The sequence below is a fragment of the Aulonocara sp. 'chitande type north' Nkhata Bay genome, linkage group LG9 (assembly GCF_057382095.1).
Source record: "Aulonocara sp. 'chitande type north' Nkhata Bay isolate Kocher_YH1m ecotype deep benthic linkage group LG9, A_spYH_male_GT1.1, whole genome shotgun sequence".
Taxonomy (NCBI): domain Eukaryota; kingdom Metazoa; phylum Chordata; class Actinopteri; order Cichliformes; family Cichlidae; genus Aulonocara; species Aulonocara sp. 'chitande type north' Nkhata Bay.
Window position 1 is genome coordinate 2,452,197 of NC_141352.1, and position 26,154 is coordinate 2,478,350.

Genomic DNA, 26,154 nt, shown 5'->3' on the forward strand with positions numbered 1-26,154 from the left:
TTCGAAATACTCGATGAATCGTTGCAGCTCTATTTCCAACTAGAGCATGGATCACACTCGTCAGGCTCCCCAGGAACCTGATGTGTGTGCCAGGACACCTGAGAGGAGAGGTTGCCTGCTTTGGAGGAACAGTGTGGTGTTTATTCTGGTTGTGTAACGCTGGAGAAGCTCTTCATGCATGTATTCGTCTTACAGCTTGTTTAATGTGAGGAACAGAGAATCTGTTGTCTTCCACTGTGTGACAAACTGAGCCTGACTCTGTGCACCTCGTCCGCTGTTTTCTCAGCCTGCAAACTGCAAAGCAAGCTATTATGTGGCTGCATGTCAAACAGCAAACTATCTGGATTCATTAAGCTTTGATGCTATCAAGTATTTCCCTCAATATTCATTCAATAAAAATGATATATGATAATAATAATACATAGTCAGCTTTATCACGGCTTTAGTCTAACATGTGCTTAACACGGTCTTTTAAGTTTGCCCCAAAGGTTTTTCAGAATGTTAAAAACTGACAATGTTTTTCAAGGTTCTGTGGTTCGGTGGCTAAAAACAGAACTTGTTGTTTGAGACAGATGTCCTGAGCGTATGTGTGAAGCAAAGCTGCCAACATTTATTTTATGTGCCATTAAAAGTGTGCACTTCACACAGCTAGTCCTGACTTACTGCAGCCTCAAATTCTGCCAAGAGGCTCTTGTACATCAGCCATGGAAACAGTTGGCATTGCCACCCAGTCACACCTGACACCCCCGTGCTTTCAAACAGCTTGCTTCATCTGTTGGTCTAATAATAGGAACACACAGAGCAGAATGAGGTGGAAACAGTCTATTTAGCCCTTCATCCATTCATCTTAACTGCTTATCCAGCTTGGGCCAGTGTGGGGACTAGACGCAGAGAACAGCCTGGGCAGGTCACTGAGCTCAAACAGACACAGTGCTTATTAAATATTTCCTACAGAATTTCAGTGAGGATTACTGAATATTAACACGTTTATATAGATGTAAATATCGCTGAGGTTTGGTTCAGCTCACTGGTGTGACTGCACAGTCCATAACTCAACATGTTACACTGTAGTGGGACAGTTCAAGCTTGTGCAAGCAAAGATGACACAGACATCAGTACAAGCTACATATGAACTTAATATTATTGTTAAGACAAAAAACAGACAAAAGACTTGGAGACGAGGAACAAAGTTTCGTTGATTGAAGTTGCTGCAATATTCTTTTTCTTGTCACGATAAGAACAGCTCCACCTCCTTTGTTTACTGTTGTTGGCAGTCACATCTGATTTGCTTTTCCTCTTCTGCTTCAGATATTATTTAGCATCAGCTGACAGCAGGTGGACTTCTATTCCAAATGTTATTTGACAGTAAACTGAAAGTGGGTTGTGAACCTAAATAGATTCAACCTGTTTTGAATGTTCTCCTGGTGACGTGAGTCATTATTAGCAGGAAGTTTCACTAAGCCTCGTGGATTTTAAAAGATTAATGTTTGATTCCTGTAATACTGCGATTGCCAAGCAATATTTACGGGAACACAGACAAAAATGAAAAAGTATATATATAAGTATAAGTAAGTATATATGAAGGTATTTTTAGTCTATGAGTCTCAAAGTTTAAGGAAGCTGCAACTAATGTAATCATGCTGCCTGCACAGTTTGGTGATTGGATACTGTAGCAACTATCCAGCTACTGTGGGTCGTCCTCAATAAGAGTGAGAGCACTTCACTGTTTTGTACAGTTCAGTTACTTTTTGCATGCATACCTAATACTGCTGGGTGCATACTATGACCCAGCCAAGGAGCAGTCTTTCTTTAGAGATTCTCACAGCTACCTACTCATTAGTTATTATTCATCTCTAGCTACAGAGCTAATCTCTCTCTTCGACAGCATGTTCTCCTCCTCCTGTTACCCCAAACTGGCCCCTGAGCCTCTGTCAGAGGTTTCTTCTTATTAAAGACGGTTTTTCCTTCTCACTGTCATGAAGTGCTTTCTCAGAGGGGATCATTTGATTGTTGGGCTTTTCTCTGTATTATTGTAGGGTCCTAACCTTACAATATAAAGAGCACCGTGATTTGGCACTGCGTAATTAAAAATGAATTGAACTGAACTGTGTGCACTGCTCCGCCTCAATGTGCATGTCGTGGGCCTACATGTGTTATCTAAGGAGAGGAGATTCTCAGCTAAATCACAGCCACACTTCTTCCTTCTGCAGCTAAGCCAGAACAAACACAGCTGACAGCCACAGCAAAGCTTCAGCAACACTTGTAGGATAAAGAACAACTCTGTTGTTCGACTGACACATTTCATCTCGTGCCCTTCACCAGGGTCATGGTGACAGGCTTTTTTTAATGCATCTTGGAAGTAGGTGAAGTTGTGCCAGAAACCACTGCTTCTGCAGTAGTTCAGTCATGAGTTTGCTGGGCTCCTAAATAAGACTTTGAGTAAAAATGCAAGGCACAATCAATTTTATTTGCAGTTTTGAAATAAAACTTATGATATGACAAAAAGAAAAGGGCAATGAGACACAAAGTAGGCTGGCAGCGAGTGTTTGCATATGTAGGCCAATGGAGGATCTCTGCTGGGCTGAGCTATCCCACAGGAGACGAGGCTTTTCAGAGAAAGGCAGCATAAGCAATGCAAGACAGTCTTGGCTCCGATCACTCTGCTAATCTTCCATTCTGACAGCACTGGTCGCTTTGCGAGCCTTCAGTTGACTCACTAATCACTGTCTGTAAAATAATTGTGTTCATTAGGTATTCAGTCAAATAGTCATTACTTGGGTAAACTAGCCTATCACTAAAATGGTCCAGTAACACTCATTCTGTTTGTCTTCTAGCTGAGTGTGAAAAGCCTTTGCCTCTGGATGCTGTACAACAGCCAAGCCTGTTTTTGAAATATGTGTCAAGTTGGGTGCTTCAGATGCTTCAGATGCTTTAGAAAATGTTGTTTTTTCTTTTCTATTTATTCTCTGAGAAACGGGGAATTAATATGACAGAAATATCCATAGTACCAGTTTGCCCAGTGGTAGAACTCTCCATCTATGTACAAATGTGTTGTTAAAATAAGTAATTGACATCTATCCGTCTGGAAAGGGTTACAAAGCCATCTCTAAGGCGTGAACCACAGCGGCAGTCAGAATCCATAAAAGGAGAAAATATAGCCAGCCTACCAAAATTACTGCAAGAGTGCAACTAATCCGAAGGCAAGAAAACCATCCAAACATCATTAACCTGCAGGCTATTTGTCTCAGTTAAGGTCAAAGTTCTTTGTTCAACAACAAGAAAGAGACTGGACAAGTGGCATTGATGGCAGTGTTCAAAGGAGAAAACCACTGCTGACAAAAAGAACACAAAGACTCGTCTCTTTTGGGCCAATATTCTGTGGATTGACAAAAGTGGAACTTTTTGAATGTACAACTTCCAAAAAGTTCAACTTTGGAACTTACATCCCATTACATTAGTGTCTTAAAACTAACACATTTGCTGGAAGCATCAAACATGGCGGTGGTAGCATGATGGTTTGGGGCTGCTTTGCTGCTTCAGTGCTTGAATGCTTCGCCTCTACTGATGGAACCATGAATTCTGCTCTCTATCAGATAATCCTGAAGGTCACAGACATGACTTTCAACATTTTGCTACAAGTCAGACACTTAACCCACACATTACAATGAATAACAGGGGTTTTTAATCGTATATACAGAAACCTGACAGAGATGACTGGCAATACTTTACCTCAAACAACTGAATGGATACATACGCTGTTTGAAGCAACTATTTAAGATAAGATAAGATAAGATAAGATAAGATAAGATAAGATAAGATAAGATAAGATAACCTTTATTAGTCCCACACGTGGGAAATTTGTTTTGTCACAGCAGGAAGTGGACAGTGCAAAAGTTATGAGGCAAAAAATTAGAATACAATAAGAATAAATACAGTACACAACTGTACAGAATAGAATAAAATAAAATACTATATACAGTAGAATAAAATAAAATAAATATACAATAAGATAAAAATAGAATACAAATACAAATACTATATACAACTGAGTAAAAATACAACGATGACAGAAAGGATTATTGCACTTAGTATTATTGCACATGTATGGATGTGTGTGCTTGATCAGTTAAAGTCTTTATTATGGAGTCTGACAGCAGTGGGGAGGAAAGACCTGCGAAATCTCTCCGTCCCACACCGTGGAGCAGCCCGTGATGCACTAAGTGTATTTTTTAAGCCACTTATTGTGTTTGTGTCAAGAGATTTTTGTTTTTATATAATTTGATCAGCTTTATGAAATGTGTTTTTCTGTTGTTTAAGCAATCTAAATGTCTATGTGATCTTTCACCTAATAACTTTCTAATGAACTTATTCAGCTACTAAATCCACTTCCTGTTTTTTCTGAGAACAAATGTAGAAAGGGGAAATAACCCGTTGCTTTGGGTTTGTGCAGAGTCAGAGTGACGTTGTTACTTTTACACACACACAGACATGTATAAAAATAAAAGTACGCAGGCAGCAGGGCGCAGTTGTAGGGTGCGTTTGCTGCTGCCCACATGTGTAAAAACGACTGCAGTCTCTGTGTTTTCTAACTCAGGTGTCTTAGCTGAAGAATTACAGGGTGATTTAAAGAAATCCCCTGTCAGTTTGTTTGGTTTTTTTCCACAAAACAGTAAATTTCAGAAAGGAACCCTTCCTTACTATTCAGTTACAATACCCCGTCTGCCTTATATGTTAGGGACTCATCTAATTATTGTGTAGTTTCTTATAACTATTTAAATAATAATAATCGATTGCATTCATATAGCACTTTTCAAGGCACCCAAAGTGCTTTACAATGCCACTATTCATTCACACACACTGGTGGAGGCAGCTACAGTTGTAGCCACAGCTGCCCTGGGGCAGACTGACAGAAGCAAGGCTGCCATATCGTGCCATCGGCCCCTCTGGCCAACACCAGTAGGGTAAGGTGTCTTGCCCAAGGACACAACGACAGAGAGCCCGGGAATCGAACCGGGACCTTCCGGTTACAGATGCGCTTCCCAACCCCCTGAGCCACGGTCGCCCCAATGTAGCTTCTTTCCATATTGCTTATGCTCCCTCTCTCTTTTTAATTTCATTTTCCAGTTGTTGCTGGTTTTTGAGCCTTTTTTGAGAAAAGCTTCCCCCTTACTGTGGCCTTACTTGCATCCCACATCAAGAGAAAACATTACCTTCATCGAACAAAGTATTCGAGTAAAGCAGCTTGTAGTTCTTGTTTAATCCAAGTATCTGTTAGTAATGAAACATTTAGCCTAAAATGGTCCCGTAGTCCTGTATTAATGTTGATGACAGCTGGGTATAGTCAGAAATAGTGACTGGTTCAATTGCTGTTGTGTCTTTCAACCTATACTTTTTTTTTTTTTTTTTCAGTTCACTCAGCATACCTCTATATTTCTTCTTGGAACGGGCCTTAATACTGTATCCCTCTAGTCCTAACGTTGCTCCTCCAGCCTTCCTTCAGCTCTTTCTGCTCAGTGCGTCTCAGCTCAGAGCTGCTTCAGCTGCAGGGAGGCCTCTGTTAGTGCTGCAAAGATGGTGTCCAGTTTCATTTGCACTTTTGCTGGATACAGACATTTTACTTGTACATCTTTTCTTTTGAGTTGTCTGATCATTTTGTAAACCTTGGATTTTGATGTCCTTTTCTGGTAGTTGTGTCACTTTCTACCGAAGCAGCTTCACAAATCCGATCATATCTTCACTCTGGAATAAGGAGCTTGGAAAAGTCTTCACATCAAACATTAGGATCTTCACTCTGAAAGATGCTAATGTTGTTGCATCTCAGTCTGATTTGGAGATCCTTGCAGCTTGTGGAGAGGTCCATATCATGGTGAATCTGGTATGGTGCAAAATCGCTGTCTTTGACTGTGCAAGCTCTTTCCTCTATTTGTCCAGTTCTTCCTTTGTGTTTAGCAATTTGGTCTTTAATATCTGTAACCGCTCAAGACATTTTTGTGTAATTATGCCCATCTTGATATACTTTATGCAGCGTTTTCAACTCTTTGAGTAGCATTAGGTCAGGCTGGCTTGGTGCTCTCTGTTTATCTTCCTTTTCTTTCCAAGTATCTGTACACAGAGTTATTGTCTCATGGTTGTAGTCATTTTGTAGGAGTGTATTTATTTTTTGCTGCTATTATGTATAATGTCACTTATTTTTCTCACTGTTTGGTGGAGCACCACTGTTTTGCTAAATTAGCTTCTGTGATGTCACTGGAAGTGTTACTTTGTTTTGTTTTTATTCATTCATTTTTGTGATAATCCAACAGAAACACAACGTTAACATTCTCTGACAAAGGAGCATAAAAAACAAACATATCCCAGACCAAGATCAATAAAATAAGATATCATAAAGGGAATTTACAACCTTATAATACAGCATTCCAGGATTCTTGTTCATTCACCCAGGTATCTGGTCATTTTCAGTTGTCATTCACTCCTTTGTGTGAACTCTTTTCAGTATGTTTCCATTGTTATGGACGGTGGGCTTGTTTCTTTCCATTAGTATCTGTAGAATACAGTTTTTGACTGGACTGTATCTCTCTCGAGGTATAGCTCATTTAGTGGAGAATTAACTAGAAGGATTTTCTCTGTTTCTTCTTTGATTCTTATCCAGAATCCTTGGATTCGGACATATTTCTATATTTTAGGTTTTTTTATAACATGGGGAGATAACAAGAGGTGTATTAAAAATCAGATTTTAAATTTCCAATCAGATTCTCTCCACAGTTGACTAGTTGACTGCTTATTCGCCTCTGTCAGTGCGCCCCAGGGTGGCTGTGGCTACAATGTAGCTGCCATCACCAGTGTGTGAATGTGTGTGTGGATGACTGGTTGTGTAACGTGCTTTGGGGTCCTTAGGGACTAGTAAAGCGCTATACAAATACAGGCCATTTACCATTTATTCCCTTGTGACAGGGGTTGCACAAGAACTATATAAGGATATTTAACATTAATTGTACAAATGTTGCTGTTTACAAAGCACAGATTATTTTAAGAAGTTTACATTTAAGAATTTGTGAGCAAATGGTGCATTAGGTTGTAATTGTGTGGAAATATGTGTTTAAGGATATAAAGACGTACATTTAATGAGTTACAGTAAAAAGAAGTCCCTCTAAATGTTAACATAAACGGAAAATATCCGTCAATGGTACCAAAATATAACGTGAATTTAACATCCGTAGCCGATATCGGGCTTAATTTGATTTTGGGGGACGTACGTTGGAAATGCCAGTTTTGGCACTATTTAGGAACAGCTTTCAGATACATAAAGTTGCCTCTGATGTTGCTGCTGATGTGACGTTAAATATGAGGAAAGCAAAGAGGGAAACCTTTACGATGTGTTTTAAACGCAGAGGAACAGTCGCACAGATAATGATCTTCCGATACATTATCAGTGATAATAACACTCAATAGTTCCCATTTCTCCTAAATATGTCCTGTATTTTGGCAGGACTCATATAAGGCTTTTGTATTTATGAGAAACATGTTCCTTAGTTGGGAGATGTTTTTCTTCTATGCTGTAAGGATCAATCAAAGCTCTTTCTTTGTGGTTCAGGATGTAGTGTCTTATTTGAAGATATCTATATGCGTGTTTAGAGGGGAGTTGGAATTGTTCCTGAAGCTGGTTAAATGACTTGTTCCATTAATGAGTTGATTTATTGTATTAAGGCCTGCATTGGCTACCTACTAAATCCACTGTCCACACAGGGACAGTTCTACATTGCCTCTCACTGGCATGGCACTTGAGACAGATAAAGAGCCCCCCAATTTTTTACTTATTGTTGTCCACACCTCCAGAGTATGTTTTGTCCAATCCTTTTCTATTTTTAGGTTTTTGTCAGATTTTGCATTAATGAAAGGTAAAGTGTTGGAGTCCCCGCCATAAGTAAGAGTCCTTCACCTTTTTCATCTTCATTTGGAGCATATAAGCCTCCAGTTGTTCCAGTTACCATCATATAACGGCCTTCATCATCCTGAAAAACCTTTCCATTACTGTAATAAGCACATTTGTTAAACAGGACAGCAACCCCTCTGTTCGTCCTGCTCCTGCAGGATGCATCATATTCTTGGTTGATGTTCTGTCTCAGATGCGCGAGTTTATTGAATGAGAGCTACAGAGCACCGCAGTCTCTTTAATTGTCCGAGGATTTTTTTCCCTTAATTAGGTTATTAATTCTTTTTACGTTATAACTAACGAAGTTCATATCTGTCATATTCGCCACATGATGGCATATTCCCCTTTGTGTTCTAACATGTGTATAATGTATACATGCTTAGTCTGTAAGTGAAAATGTAAACTATGTCTGTAACATGTCAGAGAGAAGGAAAAAGAACAGGGCTTCCACGCTTCCAGTCGTCCACATTGTGGACAACCCCATTTATACTGGGGCAGAGAAGTGTGACCCTCCTTCTCTGTGGGAAAAAATGCTTAATGCACAAATAACCAATATCCCACTGTTGTGTAAAAATGAGTGTGGTCCACTCATATTAATCCTACACATCCACCGCCTGGACTTTATGAAGCATAATGTTTGTAAATATGTGACAGTTTACATCTATATTTTGGGGCGATTGTGGCTCAAGAGTTGGGAGTTCGCCTTGGAATTGGAAGGTTGCCAGTTCAAGCCCCGGCTTGGACAGTCTCGGTCGTTGTGTCCTTGGGCGAGACACTTCACCCGTTGCCTACTGGTGGTGGTCAGAGGGCCCGGTGGCACCAGTGTCCGACAGCCTCGCGTCTGTCAGTGCGCCCCAGGGTGACTGTGGCTACAATGTAGCTGCCATCAGCAGTGTGTGAATGGGTGGATGACTGGATATATAAAGCGCTTTGGGGTCCTTAGGGACTAGTAAAGTAAAGACTAGTATTATAAATACAGGCCATTTACCATTTATATTTTGGCAGGAACAAATATCCAGATATACTCTGTCTTCTTTCTTTTTTCCTTTTCTACATGTCAATCAGCGTACCTTTAAGTCACTCTAGCATTTAACTCATTTAAAGTTCTTCCTGCATGAGGGCTCTTAGGTCTGATGTTGACAACGCTGTGTCTCTTTGGGTCTTCCTGTTGCATGTCCAACCTTCCTTCCGCTCGTCTTCGATGTCGCACCATGTTCTGACTCTGAGCTCTTTCAGCTGCGGTCTTCTCTCCTGCATCCAGTTTTATTCTCAGGTTTGCTGGGTATAGACATTTCGCCTGCACCTTGTTGCTTGATAACCTCATATGTTCTGGTTCTCTTCTTCTGTAGGTCGGACGAGTAGTCGTGGTCACAAAAGATTTGTGTATCTTTGAAAAAGACTTGTCTCTGGCTCCATGCTGTCTGTATGGTCATCTCACTATGATAGATCTAGGAGGCGTCGTGGGGTCTTTAGGTCGAGGACCACATGAAGGATGCACCCTCTCAATGATGATACCCATCTCCATTGGGAGTTTCAGTGATCCAGCTTCCGGTTAATTTTGATCATATCATTTCCTTCACTTCCCTCTGGAATCTGAAAAATCCACGTTGTTGCGTGTCAGTCTGTTTTGTAGCAGGAATCACAGCGCCGTCTGGTGTCGCATAACTGTGTCTTCTGCTAGTTCTTTCATCTATTGGTCCAATTCGCTCTTCGAGTTGGTCTCTAATATCTGTGACCTCTTGTTCCAGTCTTTCGAGTGACATCTTTGTGTGGTTGTGTCCATCTTGGTTCTCTTTACGTAGCTTTTGCAGTTCTTCCAGTAGCATTAGATCCGGCTTTGTTTTTTGTTCATAGTCATTTCATATAGGTTTTCTGTTCTCCTGGCTGTTTAACAGCCTGTTGACTTCAGTCATCCCTTATTTCGTGTGTTGTGTGGCGGCGCTTTGTTGTTTTGCTGCTTCACCGGCATCACCGGAAGTCCGCCTGAAGTGTTTCTTTTTTAGTCACTATGTGTTTATATACAACTCTGCATGTGATCATTAGTTATTATTAATCTCTGGCTCTCTTCCACAGCGTGTCTTCGTCTCGTCTTCCTCCCCTCACCCCACCCAGTTACGGCAGATGGCCGCCCCTGAGCCTGGTTCTGCCGGAGGTATCTTCCTGTTCAAAGGCAGTTTTTGCTTCCCACTGTTGCCAAAGCAGTTGCTCATAGGGGATATAATAAGCAAACTTACAGAAAGATTACTCCCCTGTCTCTGCCATCTGTTGTGGCGTCTTTCAATGGTGTAGAATTATAGGAAATTAAACATTGCCAATTCTTAAAACTTAGACCCTGTAATGATGGGTTAAAATATACGTGGAACGTGCATATCAACATAAAAATGTGATATTCAATTTATGTGAATAAAATCAGCATGTACTCATGTACATGCTGATTGTTGGGTTTTTCTCTGTATCTATGAAGCGCCTTGAGGCAACTTTTGTTGTGATTTGGCGCTATATAAATAAAATTGAATTGAATTGAATTCGTCTTGATCACGTAGTTTCTGTCAGGGTGGTGAGGCCATTATGGAAAAATGCACCCAAAAGCAGAGCGACAAAGACTAAGATTTACAGAGTTTACTTTTACACCAGAGAATGAAGATAAGTACAAGTCTGGGGAAGGAACACACAGGTTTCTTCCTCGTCTGAAGGATGTATTGACTAGGGATGGGAATTGATAAGAATTTGGTGAGTCTGATTCATTATCGATATTACTTATCGATTGTCACTGGGTTCTCACTAGTGCCGCTTAGTGATGGTGGTAACTCTCAAAGACATTTCTGCAAATATCTGCATGTTGTATTGTCAAATGTTTGTGCATGTTGGATGTATTTCCCCTCTTTGTTGTTATCAGTGTTGGGTTGTTACTCAAAAAAGAAATGTATTACACACATCACACAGAATGCTTTTATTCAAAGTACGTTAGTTAATCACTCCAAGGAGACAATAATTCATTATATTGCTCATAGCGTAACTCTTGGTTTTTAGCTAGCTTAGCGTTAGCATGCTGTCTGTGCAGGTGCTTGCAAAGAGCCTAAGTTGTGTTAGCAGCATAATACAGTTGTTTCTGTCCTGGATGCAGTTTGCACTTTACCATTAGCTCTCGTCCTTAAAAATACAAGTAATGTCCAAATCCGCCCTATAAGTGCCCAACTATTCCAAAGATTCTCCCTGGATTCAAATTCAAATTCAAATTTTATTTGTCACACACACACAACCATACACAGTATGACATGGGGGTGAAATGCTTGTAGCTGTACAATGCCCGACCATTAAATGACAGAAGAAAAGTTTTACAATATTTACAATTTACAGTTTACTACAAAAATTTACAAATTAACTTGGGAATTTACAGTAAAGAATGTGCAAATAGCAGAAGAGATTATAAAGATAAGGATTATAAATTATAGGAATTATAGGATTATAGGAAATGTGTGGTGGTGCGTGTGGTGACGTGTGTGAGAGTCCAGTCTTATAGTGACATGTTTGGGAGAGTCCAGTCCTACACCTGGTTCAGGCCCCGAATAGCCTGGGGGAAGAAGCTCCTCCTCATTCTCTCTGTTTTGGCCTTAAGGGAGCGGAAGCGCTTCCCAGACCTCAACAGTGAGAAGAGTCCATTGTTGGGATGGGAGAGATCCATCATAATCTTCCTAGCTTTGGACTTGCACCGCTTGGTGTAGATGGACAGCAGGTCAGGGAGCTCTGATTGAGTGATGCGTTCGGCTGAGCGCACCACTCTTTGCAGATCTCGTCTGTCCTGCTTGGTGCTGTTCCCAAATCAGGTCCAGATTCTCAGCAGGGTTGAAGATTCAGCTCTCACATGCCAGCAGGCCATTAATCACTGAGATATGAAATTATCCTGCGGGCCGGATATAATTGTATCATGGGTCACATGTACGTTTGACTTCCCTGGCAGGATCGATAGGCCACAGCCTAACAAGAGAGTATAGTTTTTATATACCAATACATGGAAAAAGAAAATTTTATAGTAAACATTTTAATTTTGAATCAGTCACCTTATAGATGTTATGAATTTTGGTTCTCTAGGAAGTTTCATCTAGATTAAACCGGTCATGTAGGAGGAATTCAGGAGCAATTATGGAATTATCTTTGTCTAACATTAAAATTAGTTTGATGATCTGAAACATCATCGTCATCCTCATCATCAGCGTTTATTTATATAGCACTGTAAAAACACACCTGGGAGACCAAAGTGCTGTACAATACAAATATAAATATAGTAATAAAATAGCAAAAAGCAGACATAGCAATAAAATTAATAAAAGTGTCAGTTACCCACAGAGTTAAAAGCCAGGGAATAAAAATAGGTTTTTAATCTGAACTTTACAACTGGCACTGATGTAGTCTGTCTAATATGGAGAGGAAGGCTATTCCAAAGCATTGGCGCTGCAACAGGAAATGCTCGGTCTCCTCTAAGTTTTAGCCGTGACTTTGGGACCGAAAGCAACAGCTGCTCAGCTGACCGAAGTGAAAGAATGGGGACGTGGGGCTTCAACAAATCAGACGAATTTCCTTTTGCCAGTTAAAGATCGTACCGCAGCATTTTGCACTAGTTGCAAGCGTGACAAAGTGCCCTGCCCAACCCCTATTAACAGAATTCCGATAATCCAAACGTGAAGTAATAAAGGCGTGAATAACACTTTCCAAGTCACGCTTGGAAAGAAATGGCTCAACCTTTCTTTAAACATTCTTAAACATTTAAGTTTGACAAAAAGCTGAGAAATCAGGAAGGAGGTAAAGACTTTGTCATAGCGCTGTAGCTTGGTTATACATTTGATGCTGAATCCTCTTATAGCGAGTTTGGTATTCCTTCAAACTGTAAATGCATCACTCAGCAGCTTCAGGCTAAATCAGTGCCTCCTCCTTTATGTAACTACACTGACACATGTGGACGGTGGTGCTACAGAGGGTATCTGCCCCCAGCAGGATGTAATCACAGCTGCAGCACTAACCCTCTAACCTGGAGGCTGGTTCCAAAGGGCTTTGTGTCCATTCTACTTTTGTGTGACAGAATTCACTTTATGACATTTTTAACTTTCTGCTGATATACTGGAATTACTACCAGTGAGTCACTCAAAAAGCTCTATGACTGTTGGTGCCATTGGCCCAGGACCCACCAAAAATAACTGCCAGGAAAAGCCCACTGGAGCCTGCTTTCCATTTTTACACATCTATTATTCAAAATGCACTGTCTCTACGCTGTGCTCTCATCTCTGTAATCACTAAGGAGCTGCCAGGAACACATACGAGCCAGTAGAAGGATTGTGTCAGAAGAACTTTAAGGGATTTTATATGCTTCAAGTCCAAAATTCTGATCATTATGGGTTACAGCTCATGGAATCCTGTACCTTAAATGATTATAATATTTATTTTCAAATGTGAGTAAATTACTGTTCAAACTCTGTAACTCTGTGTGTTCATGCCAATGCCTGTCCCTGCTTTTACACTCCGGCAGGAGTGTGAACAGTGTGTGCTGTGGGTGGGTGCGGTCCTTGATGATATTGTGTGCCCTTTTCCTGACCCGAGTGCTGTAAATGTCCTGAGTGGTGCTGTTCCCTGGGGTGGCTGTAGCTCAGATGGCAGAGCAGGTCAGCCACTAATCAGAAGGTCGGTGGTTCGATCCCAGGCTGCATCCTGGCTGCATGCCAAATATCCTTGGGCAAGATACTAACCCCATGTTTGCCTACTGGTGGTGGTCAGAGGGCCTGGTGGCTTGCTATCGCCAGTGTGTGAATGTGTGTGTGAATGGGTGAATGACTGAATGTAGTGCAAAGCGCTTTGGGGTCCTATGAACTAGAAAAGCGCTATACAAATGCAGGCCATTTACCACACTGTGATGGAGTTTGTCAGGATACGCTCCACTGTGCATCTGTAGAAGTTGCTGAGAAGTTTGGAGGTTAATTCACAATTTTATTGTTGAGCCTTCATGATGATCTGCCATGTGTTATGGGTCCAGGTGAGATTCTCACTGATATGGGTGCCGAGGCATTAAAGAAAAACTTTAACCATTGGAGAAAAAATTATTCATAAACATCCCACAGATGTAATATTATCTACAGCTACTCTTAGTACCATTGATGTTAAGTTAGACTCTTTTTCTCCAATTGATCTTTCTGAGTTAACTTCAATAATTACTTCCTCCAAACCATCAACTTGTCTTTTAGACCCCATTCCTACAAAACTGCTCAAAGAAGTCCTGCCATTAATTAATTCTTCAATCTTAAATATGATCAACCTATCTCTAATGATCAGCTATGTACCACAGGCCTTCAAGCTGGCTGTAGTTAAACCTTTACTCAAAAAGCATCTCTAGACCCAGCAGTCTTAGCTAATTATAGGCCAATCTCCATTAACCTTCCTACAGTAGTTGTCAAACAGCTAACTGATCATCTGAGGAATGGTTTATTTGAACAGCTTTAGAGACGGTTACATTACATTATATAGGTTTCCCTTAGGCCAGGGGTGTCAAACATACATGTGGCCCATGACACAACTATATCCGGGATATGGTATGTTTGTATGTGGGAGCTGAATCCCTGCTGAAAATCCATGGAGAGTCCTTGGAATCATTAGTCTGCTTGCCTATTGATTCTGCTCATAGGTTCTTGCATTTGTCCTTTAGTGCAATAAAAATAAAAGTAAAGTGCAAACTGCATGCAGGACAGGAACATCTGCATACTGCTTCTAACACTCTCGCTCTTTGCAAGCATCTGCACAGATAGCATGCTAACGCTAAACTAGCCAAGGACCCCAAGTGACAAACATTTGACCACACAACATGCAATTAATTTCCACAAATGTAATGTCTTTGATATGCTGCTTACTAATGGTGTTGACTCTTAAAGTGGAGCTAGTGAGAACCCAATGAGAATCAATAAGTAATAACAATAATGGAATCGGAATAGCTAAATTCTTGTCAATTCCCATCCCGAAGACAGAAAGTGTAGTGGTACGTTCCAGGTATACTGAGAGATGGAGGAGCCGGATTTAAGTGCAAGCATGCTGGGGAAAAGTGAAGAAATAAGGGAAAGCATAAAGTGAGCAGCATCTGGGTGCATTTCAATGATATTGGAGACGGCAAAGCTGAGGGCAGAATTTATAAAATTAGGAGCTGACACCCATTTTTATTTTTACCCATTTTCCATTGTGGAAGACAGAAAATTCCAAACCTGTCCAGGCCTTAAACTTCATGTTTGTTTACCCTCGTAAATGCATAGAAACAAGGTTTTTATGAAAACACTGAACAAAAAATTTCCTTGAAAAAGTCTAAAATCTACAGTTCAGTATTGAGTGTTACATAAAATAAAGTAGATACAAGGTGTCTTTGATTAGCAGAGATGCAGAGATGTCTGCATGTACCACAGAGCCATGGCTCAGTGTCTATCTAATTGAGTCTCACAGGCCTGAATGTGCGCTTGAAGCCATTTTTAATTATTAACTGCTCACCAAACACAAACAGAAGCTGAAATTTTGGACTTTTAACTGTATTTTCTTCAGTTTTACTGCTTTTCCTACAGATAAAAACTTCCCTTATGGCCACTCATACTACACAAAGCAATTAAGCAATTACAAATTAACCTGTTTAACTCCAATGCCCTCGGTACCAGAGGTTCTCTACTATAGAAATTTCAGTTTCTTTATAGCTACAGTTAAAAAACAAAACAAAACTGGACAGTCTGGGCAATGAACTGTTTACACATTTCTTCCAATCTAACTCCAAAGAGTCGCACTGACAAATTTCTCTCTCTGTCACAGCATCTTTTTTGTAATCATGTAGAAAAACAATATGTAAGTTCTTTCCTCTGACAGAAAGGAGAATGTCACTGGTGCAGCCCACTTAAGGTCAGAGTGGACTGTATGTGGCCCACAGTGTAAAATGAATTTGACAGCCGTCTCATGCATCAGAAGACATAGCATACATTTACACTGCTATGCAGATGACACCCAGCTCTATCTGTCCATGAAGCCAGATAACACACACCAATGAGTTAAACTGCAGGAATGTCTTAAAGACATAAAGACCTGGATGGCTGCTAACTTTCTGCTTCTTAATTCAAATAAAACTGAGGTTATTGTACTCGGCCCTGAAAATCTTAGAAATATGGTATCTAAGCAGATTCTTACTCTGGATGGCATTACCTCGGCCTCCAGTAACACTGTGAGGAACCTTGGAGTCATTTTTGACCAGGACATGTCCTTCAACGCACATATTAAACACATATAGCCTTCAGTCTTTCAGTCTGTGGCACCAAGGCCGTGGAACAGTCAACCACCACAACTACGTTTGGTTGACTCTGTGGAATCCTTTAAAAAGCAGTTAAAAACTTTTCTGTTTAAATCAGCCTTTTGTTGATCAACGCTTTTTAAATTTTAAATTTTTCATTTACATTTAACATTTTTTATTGTGTATATTGTCTAATTTGTTACTTAACTTTCTGTTTGTTTTCATCTTTGTGTACAGCCCTGTGACGGCCTGTCTATGAAAAGCGCTTAATAAATAAACTTTACTTACTTACTTACTACATAGTACTGCTTTCTTCCATTTGTGAAATATTTCTAAAATAAGAAACATCCTGTCTCAGAGTGATGTTGGAAAAACATGCACTCATTACTTCCGGGCTGGACGACTGTAATTCATTATTATCAGGATGTCCTAAAAACTCCATGAAAAGCCTTCAGTTAATCCAAGTGTTTTTATCTCAGTTTGAAAATCTCTTCAGTGATCTATTGGTTTACCTTTTCAGCTTCATTTACTGATATTCACTGAGGATCATTTCTGTACAATGAAATAAATTCAACGTGGCTTTAGCAAGAACCCAGAACAACAGCACCATCCCTTCTAACCAGGGCATTCTCCTTTGTGGCATACATCTAACTCACGATGTTTCACAGCATCTGAAAAACATTTAATTACTTTGTTAGGCAATTAACAGAGAAATTCAATTAAATGTTTGTTAATTACATAGAGGACAGTGAACTTTACTTATTTCAGGGGTTGGTTACAATAAACTCTACGATTCATTCCGCCTTTGTGAGACTTTTAAATAATGGAGGTGAGCCAAAAAAAAGCATTGATGTGTGTTACCTCACAGCTGAGAGGAATCATGACACTATGAAATGTTTCAAATGCAGTTAGCTGCTATTGACCTGTGCAAATCATACTGCACTCTCAAAATGAGACCATGTGACATAAATTATTCCGCTAAAATCGGCTTTGAAGAATGAAGGGTACAGTATTTCTCCTGGAGCAGCTTCGTCTGCAGTGTTAGCAACGTGAGTCACTGACCTATATTTGTCATATTCACAAGCTGAGGGAAGCTGGCAGCGGCCGGGAAAAAACAGACGAGAAAATGGGAGTCGGGAGGAACGTAGGGATGAGCTCAGTGTGTGGAGGTGGTTCACTGTCAAACATGGATGACTCCTGCATCCATCGTGCTTCCTTTATTCATTCACCCAGCATGTTATATTTAATAGGCATCATCAAAGGAAGATGGACGCTTTCACAGCTCTGATTAGTCTTTTTATTTTTTATCAGCAAACACTAATCACAGCTTGTTTGAATGCACTCTGTGCAGACCGGTGTAAAACTAGCAGGGCTCAACAACCTCATTCACCTCGCAGTAGTGCACACGGGGGCAGGGATAGCTCAGTAGGTAGAGTGGTGGCCCCATGATCGGAAGGTCGGGGGTTCGATTCCCCTGAACAGCTACCCTGAGGTACCCCTGAGCAAGGTACCGTCCCCACACACTGCTCCCCGGGCGCCCAGTGGCTACCCACTGCTTCACTGAGTGAATGGGTTAAATGCAGAGAGGGATTTTCCCCACGGGGACCAATAAAGTACACCTTCTTCTTCTAAAGAAGCATATAGACCCATCTTCACTATGCACTGTGTGACTCTTCCATCATTCTCATCTCCAGCATGGCAGCTAAGTCCTTCTGAAGTATTTATCTTTCATGTCCAGGTAATCTGTAGGGCTGGGCAGGGGGTCATCTGTTGAAAAATCTACTGTCGAGGCTGGTGTGGGAAGGTTTTTCACAACAGGGTGAGGCAGGAATGATGAGTTTGGTGCCTCAGGCCCCGGCTCATTTCTGTCCACCAAACTGTGGATTCTTCGTCCTTCCATTTTTTAGGAGGTTCCAGCACTTCCAGCACTCCTGCCTATGAGTGGAAACCAGTGTCCATAGCTGCTCTGGGACCTGAAGAGAGAGAGCAGACACGAAGGTGTTACTGCATGTGCTAGGTTGTGGTGGCCCATGATGATGATGATGGTCCAGGAGAAGCAATGAATCCTGCTTCTTCACAGGCAGCCCGTCCACAAACTGCTCTCACACACTCACAGTCACATTTCTCTCTCCGGCTGCAGCCAGTTGGTCACCGTGTCTCTGAGCCTCTGGACATAAGAGAGGACAGTGTTTAATGATTGTAGCTGCTATACATGGTTCTAGAATGTTTATGCAACTTACCCTTTGAAAACAATATAAATTGAGAACATAATATTGTCTGATAATAGATGTTTGTATCCAAAAATCAGTGTTGTTAAAGCTAAACAATACATTCTTCCAGGTCTCTGAAACATTAATTAGGTATTAATCATCCATTTATACATTCTCAATAGAAGTGTGTAGGCACGTACGTACTTGGTCAAAATTGAACCAAAAATGCTGGAAAGGCATGTAAAGAGCATGTAAGAGTTGTCCTGGTCCTGCTCTGTCGACCCAGTGTTTATGTTTTTGATGATTAATATTCTTTGATGAATGTTTCTATGGTTTAGTCTCTTGCAGTTCTTTTGTATTTTGTGATTTCTTCTGCGTTTCATGTGTCACGTCTCATCGAGTTACATCCTCGTTCCAGCGTCAGCTCTGCGTCTCTCTTTTTATCTCTTGTTTCCTATTGTATTTACTTCCTGTTCTGGTGTTAGTGTGTTCAGTTTTGCTAACACAGCATACCTTCAGAGTGTTGTTTGTGAGTTTGTGTGTTTAATGTTGGGATTTTCATTTCTTTCTTATTATGTCTTGATTACAAAAATCTCAGCAGAGCAACATTAGATACTCAAATTTCCGGGCCAAGTAATAAGACAAGCAATTTAATGACTTGTAATGGCTCATTCATCATAAAATATCGATATTTTAGTAATTTAGAGTAAATTTGTAGTTTATCATTAACAGGAACACAGTGGAAAAGAAACTATAACATTCGGATTGTCTACATTCAAAGGAACTACTTCCTCTTCCGCCTTTCACAGTCATGTGCAAAATAGGGCTGTATAAATGCCTCGCAGCCCCTTGGCGTGCGCACTCACAACAATGGCTGAGCGTAATCGTAGTCACGTGCGGACTTATTTTACCTCCACAAACAGCTGAGACGTGGTTTGCGATACATGTGGCAAAAAAGTGCTCCAAGAGTGAGGTGTTGTGGCCATACTAGGGAGACATTCATAAGGGCTGTTGGGGGGGATGGGGGGGTAAAAACATTTTACAGAGTTTATTTATCGGATAAACTACGTTAAATGTCACCGTTATTATTGGCCGGCCCAGAAACAGCGGGGGTGTCCAAATTCAGAGGATGCTTCCACCTGAGGACCCGGCCTTCACGGTCTAAAGAAAGCCGGGTAGTACGTCACGAGCTCCCTCGGTGGAGTAAAACTGCCGTCTGCTCCTTGCTATCTAAAATATAACCGGGCGCTGACGTAAACTCTTCTGTTTAATTATTTTCTGTTTGACGTTTATTCAGCTGTGTGAAAACCCAGAGGAACCCTCCCAAGTAGGGATGGGTACCGGTTCTGACATAAACGGTAGTAACCAGACCGAAAAGCAGCGCACATTTCGGTGCTTTATTTCGGTGCTTTTTTTCCTGAGATGTCATACACTTTAGATTCTAGCCAATCATTTTACCTTTCCAAGGATAGTAGGCGGGCCCAGGTACGTACGTTCTTTTAGAGCAGAGCTACAGATTAAAAATGCCCAAGGCGAAGCGGTCAAAAGTCTGGCTGTACTTCACAGCAAAAGATGCAAACTCAGCAGCAACAAGTGCTTTAAGGTGATACTGTGATACTGTCAAAGGAGGTAACACCTCGAATCCGATGAAACACCTGGCGACGCATAGCATTTTTTTAAGAGCCGAGAAATGCGCCGTATTTGATAGCTTGCTGCGAGACCTCACACCGTGCACATCTACTGCGGGTGTGGTGCCTGTTATCGGACCCGGAGTTTGCAACATCCCCCAAAAACACGAAGAGGAGAGTCGTCTGTGAAGGTTCTCAGTCATCCAGGTCATCGTAGTCAAAGGAGCTTGCAAAGAAAAGCGTCTGGACTTCTTTAAGTTACTTGAAGACGTTTCACCTCTCATCCGAGAAGCTTCTTCAGTTCTAAGGTCAAATGGTGGAGAGTCCCAGATATAAACCTAGTGGGAGTTTCCCCCCACAGAGGGACAAAAGGACCCCCTGATGATCCTCTAATCGCCTGAGCCAAGGTGTGAAACTGGGTGTGGGTCCCGTGGATGAGAGGTGAAACGTCTTCAAGTAACTTAAAGAAGTCCAGACGCTTTTCTTTGCAAGCTCCTTTGATGAAGAGCAGAGTCCTGGCCCCTAGCCCTGCCAGTGTAGCAGAAATGATGAGGATGATGATGCAGCAGCAGCCGTTCTTCTCTGCGTGAGTAGCTTAATGTTGTTCATGTGTAATTCACGTTGAGTAGGCTAACCACGTTATTACATTAATAATGTAAGGTGAACTAGCAAACATCATCATAGCTACATGCGGCTGTCTTCTTGTTTGATGGCAGATACTCCCTTCACCCTGGCCAAAAAGGCTAAAATGACCAAAGAAAAAGTGGAAAACAGTTAAACATGAGAGGTTTTTGGACAAAGTTTGTGTTTTTTCCATTGTTTAAGCACTGCTTCCAGCCAAGAGTGATACCATATATGCCCCATAGCTGCAGAAAAGGCTAACATTGTTATCTTTTTACAAAAAAACAGCTGAACATGAGAGGTTTTTGGACAAAGTTGGTGTTCTCCATTCTTTAAGCACCGGCACCGTTTCAAAAGTACCGGTTTGGCACCGGTATCGGATAAAACCTAAACGATACCCATCCCTACTCCCGAGGGAATAATAAAGTTAAATTTAATTTAATCTAATCTAATAACTTTAATCTCAGCCAAACCGATTTACTCACGAACAAATAAAACACTGAAAAAGTCAAACAATAACATTTTTAAGTTATCAAAGTGACTTATATATCATGCTTAACCCGAGTAGCGAAAGACCGCAGGGTTTGAAGACGATGTGTCAGTCAGCTCAGATATTTGAAGTTTACACAGCTACATTCACTCCTGAAAATATGTTAAAAGTTTTTTTGCGACCCAGAAAGAGAAATAAGAGTAATATTAAAACTAAGTTGCTGCTGCCATTGTTAGAGACTGGAATTGGCTGGGCCGCGCTATGAATTCTGCGATATGGTTTTTTGAATTTTGATGTCTGGGTGGAAATTTGGGAGAAATTCGGGAGAATGGTGGCTCCGGGAGATTTTCGGGAGGGGCACTAAAAGACCACGCAGACCACGCCCCACCACAGATTGATTCACACTATTTGCTCAAATCCAGCTAAATGCACTCAGACTGACTCGGTGGCGTTTCATAAAACAGATGGACTGAAAGAAAACAAAAAACACTAAAGCAATATCAAATATGGTACTTCATATTTTTCCCATATTATAGTTTTTCTTCTTGGTAAAACCCACTGCTCATCTGGCAAGCAGAGTGTGGTTAGATGGGCCATGCTGGGCACCTAGGAGATGTTATGGTACTGGGCACTGGCAGTTGAACTCTGGTGAAGAATGTCAAAAGGAAAACCGAGTATGCTCCCGTTTGCACACATAAACCTCCTCTCAGCTTCACAGTTCTGCTAAAAACAATGTCCCTAGCTCACTGTATAAAGCAGATATTTATGTAACTAGTTGAGTATTTTGCTTACACATCAGTACAGCGAGTACTTCCATTTGCTGAATTGAAAAAGTAAATACCACATTTATAACTCTGACCTTATTTTATAGTTGGGATTGAACTGAACATGTTATAATTAATGTTGTCTTAAGACCTGGTTGTCATTTTGTTTGTTGGGATGTAATTAATAAGAGGAATTAAGTCCACGTGCCATCTTGCATAACCGTCCATCCATCCTGACCTTTCTATGTTGTTGTTCTTATTATGAAATGAAATGTTAATGTGCTCATTGACCCACGGGTTCATATGGGCATTTGCAGCTTTGACTGGCTGTTTAGCTATTCAGTGGCAATCTGCTGAAGCTCTTGCTGTTTATGACTTTGAACTAACGCCTCATTTTCTCTGTCTGCTGATGTTGTGTCTGTGTGTAGCTGCCCATCCTGGTCTCATCTGTGGTGAGTCTGTACTTCCTGGAGTGGACGGATGTGTTCAAGCCAGTGAAGTCTGGCTTCAACTGTCATGACCGCAGCCTAAGCCTGCCCTACATTGACCCTAACCACGAGGTCATCCCCTTCCTGATGTTGCTCAGCCTGGCCTTTGCTGGACCTGCCATCACAGTAAGGCTTCACACTTGACAACAGCCTTATTTTAAGTCTTGAAACAGTGCAAAATAGCCTTTAGCAGTCATTATGGAGGTGCTCTAGTCTTAGATTTTATAGTATAAACACACAACCATTGTAAAATGTAAATTAGAAAGAAGGGGAAGAGATCTGCATTTTTTCCTCTGGGTGTCCGTCATCTTTATCACAAATCAAATTACCAGAAAAGCTCTGAGAAAACTGTCAAAGCTAACAGGCAGTGAGACTCCAGACCTGGACAACTCAAGTGCAGGACTCGGGAGATTACAGCTCAGTGCATTTATTTACAGTGAAGTTATTTACAGTTACCTTTGCAGTTATTTATTTGTAAAACATGCTTGGAATCGTATGATTTTCGTTCCACTTCTCACGTGTGCACCACTTTGTGTTGGTCTTTCACGTGGAATTCCAATAAAATTGATTCATGTTTGTGGCTGTAATGTGACAAAATGTGGGAAAGTTCAAGGGGGCGAAATACTTTTGCAAGCCACTGTATGTACGACAGTTACAATACAATACAACTTTATTTATGTAGCACAAAGACCAGAGGTACATCAAAGTGCTTCTCAATAATACAATAGTAGGAAACTAAATTAAAATTACATAAAATTGAAATCACTTAAGGAAGTGCAAAATACACTACCAGATGAAACAGAGCGCTAATTACTCGGCAGTGCTAAGTTAAATAAATAAGTTATTGATCGTAATTTAAAAGATTGAATGAATTCAGACACGGGAATATCAACTGGAAGATTATTCCAGTAATGCAATAATATAAGTTAAGATTGCATACAGGTGCGATTGGAAAATGCAATGAATACTACCTGATAAAAACACCAACTAGTGTCAGAGTTCATGTGGAAGTGGGGGTGGGGCAGTCAGTGAAAGGGCGGTGTTGGATTCGGAGGGAGGAGCTGGATACAGGTCTGGAGTTCATGTGTGTGAGAGTCGAGAGGGACGGAGCAGGGCGAGACTTCAGCTTCCTGACAGCCTGATGGACGAAGCTGTCTCTCAGTCTGCTGGTTCTAGCCCGGAGGCTCTGGAGTAGCAGGAGCACGGTTTTAACTAACCGATTAGCTCGATGATCCAGTGAATACAAAGTCTCAGCAGCTACTTTAAGTAGTGGCTTCTTAATTAGATCATTAGGTGGGTGATTGGAGCAGGTGTGTTCGGCCACAGACGGGAACCTGTGATGAGTCCCGCCCACAAACACATACAAACAAGAACAAGGACACAAGGAAAAAGAGAATGTCATGAGGGACCATGACCAAAAACAGGGTGAGGACATCTAACAAAGCTGAAGTCACAGAAAACTAAGAACTAAAGTCACAAATAACAATACAATAAAAAATCATCTTAAGACAACAAGAAGTTCAGGGAAATGCAGAATAAAATTATTAACAGAAAAAAAAATAATACAGAACTCGAACACATAATATATCAATAAAGAGCTGTAAAAGCTGCTAATAATAAAATGCTCAAACAGATTTAAGGAAGGATCATGTCAGTTAAACCTCAGTTAAGTAGCAGAAGTGTTGATGAAATTAACAGGCATGAATTAACATGTGTGCTAGAGTGGCAACAATGAGACAACCCCCAGGACAATGTTAAATTGTCTCTGATCAAGGAATCAGAAACTGACTTCATGAGGGGGGCCTGAGGGCCCAGCGTACTCTAGTGGGTGCCTGTGAACAGCTGAAATTACATTATTTGGAAATGGTCCAGGAAACCTTACCAACTTTGATTCTACAAGTTTTCTTCTTAGATCTTCACTGAGTTCATTGGAGTTCAAGGTTCAAGGCTCAAGGTTCTTTATTTGTCACATGCATAGTTAAACAAGTATAACACAGAGTGAAATGTAGCCTGACACGCTCCTCGACATGTGCAAAAAGGGGGGGGGGGGGGGGGTAGAGGAAGAACATTATATATATAGTATATACATTAGGTGAATGTGCAGTAGTAGCAGCAAGCAGGTGAATTCTGTGCATTAAGTGAATTAAATAAGAATAGACAATCTGACTATTTTACAGGATAGACAATATAAACATATTTAAAATTAAAGGAATTTGAAATGTACATTGTTCCTTGGTTTAGTGTCTGGGAGAGTCCTGTCTCAGTCAATTATAGATGATGTGAGAGGGCGGGTGTGTGTGTTTAGGGCACGGATGGCTTGGGGATAGAAGCTCCTCTTGAGTCTCTCTGTCCTTACCCGGATGATGCTGAACCTTCTACCAGATTGCAGAAGTTGGAACAGTTTGTTGCCTGGATGGGACGGGTCCTTCAGTATCTGCGCTGCTCTAGTCCGGCATCTCCTGGTGTAGGTGTCCTGAAGCGGGGGGAGAGCAATCCTGCAGCAGCGTTCTGCTGTACGGATCACTCTCTGGAGAGCTTTTTGGTCCTTCACACAGCTGTTCCCAAACCACGATGTCATGTTCTGTGTGAGGATGCTCTCCACAGCGCCTGTATAGAAAATCCTGAGGATCTTTGGAGAGACCCTGAACTTCCTCAGTTGTCGTAGGTGATACAGGCGCTGCCTAGCCTTTTTGGTCTGGACCTGAATGTGGGCAGCCCATGTCAGGTCTGAGGAGATGTGGACACCAAGATACTTGAAGGACTGCACCCTCTCCACTGGAGCTCCATTGATGATAATGGGCTTGTAGTCTCTGTGCTGACTCCTTCTGAAGTCCACCACCAGCTCCTTGGTCTTGCTGACGTTCAGCTGGAGGTGGTTGTCCTGGCACCATGATGCCAGATTCTTCACTTCATCCATGTAGGCCGCCTCATCGTTGTTGGAGATGGCACCCAACACCACTGTGTCGTCAGCAAACTTCACAAGGGTGTTGGAGCCGTGGGTGGCCACACAGTCTGAAGTGTAGAGGGAGTAGAGCAGTGGCGAGAGGACACATCCCTGAGGTGCTCCTGTGTTGATGGTGATGCTGTTAGAGACGCATCTATCCACCCTCACCACCTGAGTTCTGCCAGTGAGGAAGTCCAACACCCATGCACACAGACGGCTGTTAAGTCCCAGATCCCTCAGCTTTGTGAACAGTCTGCAGAGCACTATTGTGTTAAACGCTGAACTGTAATCAACAAATAGCATTCTCACATAGTTACCCTGTTTCTTGTCCACGTGGCTGAGAGTGGTGTGTAGGACGTGGGCGATGGCATCCTCTGTGGATCTGTTGGATCTGTAGGCGAACTGCAGCGGATCTGTGGTGTCTGGGATGGAGGAGGAGATGATGTTCTTCAGCAGCCTCTCAAACACCTTCATTACTACCGAGGTCAGTGCAACTGGCCGGTAATCGTTCAGGGATGAGGGTTTGCTGTTCTTGGGCACAGGGATGATGGTGGATCTTTTGAAGCATGTGGGGACCACAGACTTCGCCAGGGACTCGTTGAAGATGTAAGTGAACACACCTGCTAGCTGGTCAGCACAGCAGCGCAGCAGACGGCCGGTGATGCCGTCTGGCCCCGCCGCTTTCCTTGTGTTCACTCTCCTCAATGCCGCTCGGACGTCATGCTCCGCGATGCTGGTCACCGGTCTCTCGCTGATGACGTCACTGTCCTCGGTAGTCAGGCGGTAGATAGC

General features: G+C 41.6%; 1 protein-coding gene across 2 annotated transcripts in view; it reads left to right on the top strand.

The window, feature by feature from the left end:
- The window catches only part of plppr4b (phospholipid phosphatase related 4b), a 55,197-nt gene that overhangs the window by 6,392 nt on the left and 22,651 nt on the right, over positions 1 to 26,154 (top strand). The window contains exons 1-2 of one of the 2 annotated variants that reach the window (XM_086305333.1): positions 9,818 to 10,082; positions 22,359 to 22,544. In XM_086305333.1, coding sequence (XP_086161459.1) covers positions 22,506 to 22,544 — 39 coding nt within the window. In that variant the 5' untranslated portion in view covers positions 9,818 to 10,082; positions 22,359 to 22,505. Of the gene's footprint in view, positions 1 to 9,817; positions 10,083 to 22,358; positions 22,545 to 26,154 lie in introns of those variants that run through there. The other variant, XM_086305332.1, reaches the window with a different exon arrangement.